Source organism: Aplysia californica, unplaced genomic scaffold (assembly GCF_000002075.1).
Source record: "Aplysia californica isolate F4 #8 unplaced genomic scaffold, AplCal3.0 scaffold00034, whole genome shotgun sequence".
NCBI classification, from domain to species: domain Eukaryota; kingdom Metazoa; phylum Mollusca; class Gastropoda; order Aplysiida; family Aplysiidae; genus Aplysia; species Aplysia californica.
The window spans coordinates 497,612-500,434 of NW_004797304.1; the positions used below are offsets into that span (position 1 = coordinate 497,612).

Consider the following 2,823-nt stretch of genomic DNA (forward strand, 5'->3'; position numbering starts at 1 on the left):
CACACACACACACACACACACACACACACATATATATATATACGCATACATACATTTCCACCCACACCAACACAATATTATTATATAAGATGTTTTACACCCCCCAACAGACACTTTAACTCACTATTCTCCACCATGTATTTGTCAAAGTTCTCATTCTTTTCCAACTTCCAGTAGCCAAATAATTTGTCCACCATCGTGCTTTAGTTCTGAGGAAGGAAAATATATAGAAAAATATGTTTTCATGTAGGTGTTTTAACATCCTTATGGTCACAATTTAGATAATTCGAGAAGCGATCTTCTGACCCTGCCTGTCTACAACCAACACGGTACGTGATATATCCTCCTTGCAGAAAGACAGAGATATCCGATAAACATCACACCACCCCCCCCCCCCTCCTGGAAAATCGAATTTGGGTTTCATGCGTCCGGCTGCAAAGCTTATAACGTGTACAACAGAGACGCCAATAAAGAATTATAAGAATTAATTGACAAAAATTCGTTGTAAATTGAAAAACGACGGTAGACAGCTTCTAATTCTAAATAAATATATCTACCATAAATCAACGCGTATTTTAGTGCTCCGATAGCTAAATTGGTATCAAGAAGGACTTCTCAACGGATGGCCCTAGCTCAAATCCCAGATTAACTGTTCTTGAATACGGGACATAATGTGGTGTTTTCAAGGTTCTCGGTTAGTTTTACTCGGTTCTATCGGAGACAGGAGTTAAATTTGGAGGCCCTGCCTCTGTGCATAATAGTGTTGATAGGGGCTTTAAAACCCCACACACTTAAACTAAACTCATTGCGTATAGGAGTATTGGACAATGCTATATATAGTTAAACTTCGAAGTCGCCGTGGGTCTTATCCATGCGATATCAAAACTTGGGCATCATCACTTTGAAACAAATGGGATGCTCCTTGTTGCACTGTATATCTATCTATCTATCTATCTATCTATCTATCTATCTATCTATCTATCTATCTATCTACCTCTCGGTCTATCTATCTATCTCTTTATCTGTTTACCTATGTGTGTGTGTGTGTGTGTGTGTGTGTGTGTGTTTGTGTGTGTGTGTGTGCGTGCGTGTGTGCTTAAACGTCAGTGTGTGACAATGTTCTTTGTACGTGCCTGTACTCATGAAAAAAGTAAGAGGTGTACAGGCTAACACAAGTCTACAGCGAGCTACTTTTTAAAAATACGTTTATTATGTAAGAACAGTTTGCTCCTACTACTTCTGTCACTATGTTAAATAATTATCTGTCGTACGACACACAGCGTTCCCTGTTGATAGGACCAAACACGTTATTAACGATCACATGGTCATCCTGCCAAGCGATTTTGTAACGTTTTATATCTACTCTTTTTGTTCGACATCGGTGACAGAAACTGGAAAAGAGAAGGTTTAATCTCTTGTTCATTTTTTCTTTTTTGGTGTTTTTGTTTATCCCGCAGATAGATAGATTGGCTCTGAGAGCATGTCGCACTTCTTTCCTGTCACTCCGATTGTTGTGTTTATCAGCATAATTTTATGGGATGATTAAACATGTATGTATTGTTTTTTGCTCTTTCTCTACTTGATAGCAGGTCGTATTTCTTTCCTTTGGCTTAACCAGTTATTTTTATCTGTTCAATGTAGTTTTTCCCCCTTCCTTTACACATACACCCATATTATTATGACTCTGCTTGGACCATTGTCCTAACTTTTAACTGTGTACTCTACAACACGATAATCTCAAGCCGTTATAATTTCGACAATTACAGATCCACTTTCATTTGTCGAAATTAGATTTATAACACCACTGGAAGTAAACCATTTTAATTATTTTCTGTAATATATATTTTTTTACATTTCAGAAGCTACATGTATGTCATTGCTAGTCGGAAAAAACAACGTATTCCACCTTTTCCGAACAGTTGATATATTACACACTCGTTTGTATTTTCGTGTTTTGAAATTCCTTATAAATATCGGCTAAGCTAAAATGTAAAGAAGAGTACACTATAATATGATGCCACATATCAGCCCATTGACAATACGGCATAGTGTAGAATTGCTGACTAAGTGGTTTGTCAGACCTTGTGTTTTTGATCGCTTCTACACTCTTGTAGTCGCCGCCTCTCACCCAGACCAAGTTACACGCCGGCCGTAGACCTAGCTACTAGAGATAAAACAAATAGGTCAAGGAATGGGATAGCGTTGTGTGGTAGATCTCTGTGAAATGTGTCCGTGCATGTTATGTCAAGGAAAACTTGTCTTCAACGCTGCCCAATACTTGTACTTCGATGGACATACAATGTGATATATGTAGCCTTTTTTTTTTTTAAATGGAGATAATTATGTTATTTAATTAAAATTATTCACCCTGTTATATTGTAAACCGTATTCTGAATAATGAAGATAATGTTCGAATACAGCAAACTTCGTCAGATTCGACATAAACATTATAGGGCTATATGGAAAAGTACTATATATAGTTTGCGTTCCATAGACCTGCCTAAGCCCTGTCTATCAGAGCCTTCCTGGGTGAATGGGATACAAAATCCAAGAGGGCAATGACGAAGTATGCTAACCCCCCCTCCTAATTTTTTAAAAGGTATACTCACTCGTAAATGGAATCCATTTCCTCTGTGTACGCCGATTTAAGAACCTAACCGGTGCACCACAAAAGTTACTGAGTGCTATACAGTAGCCTAAGTATCGCAAAGAATAAATACAATAATAGGACTACTACTACTACTACTACTACTACTACTACTACTACTACTACTACTACTACTACTACTACTACTACTACTACTACTACTACTACTACTACTG

General features: G+C 37.5%; 2 protein-coding genes across 2 annotated transcripts in view; one reads left to right on the forward strand and one right to left on the reverse strand.

Annotated features, from left to right (window-relative positions):
* LOC101851787 (fatty acid-binding protein, liver) overlaps positions 1–210 on the reverse strand; it is a 5,880-nt gene extending 5,670 nt beyond the window's left edge. The window contains exon 1 of the mRNA XM_005091664.3: positions 125–210. Coding sequence (XP_005091721.1) covers positions 125–197 — 73 coding nt within the window. The 5' untranslated portion in view covers positions 198–210. The remainder of the gene's footprint in view (positions 1–124) is intronic.
* Positions 1–2,823, forward strand: part of LOC101858162 (putative uncharacterized protein DDB_G0291812) — a gene marked incomplete in the record, with an annotated part of 72,390 nt that overhangs the window by 46,722 nt on the left and 22,845 nt on the right.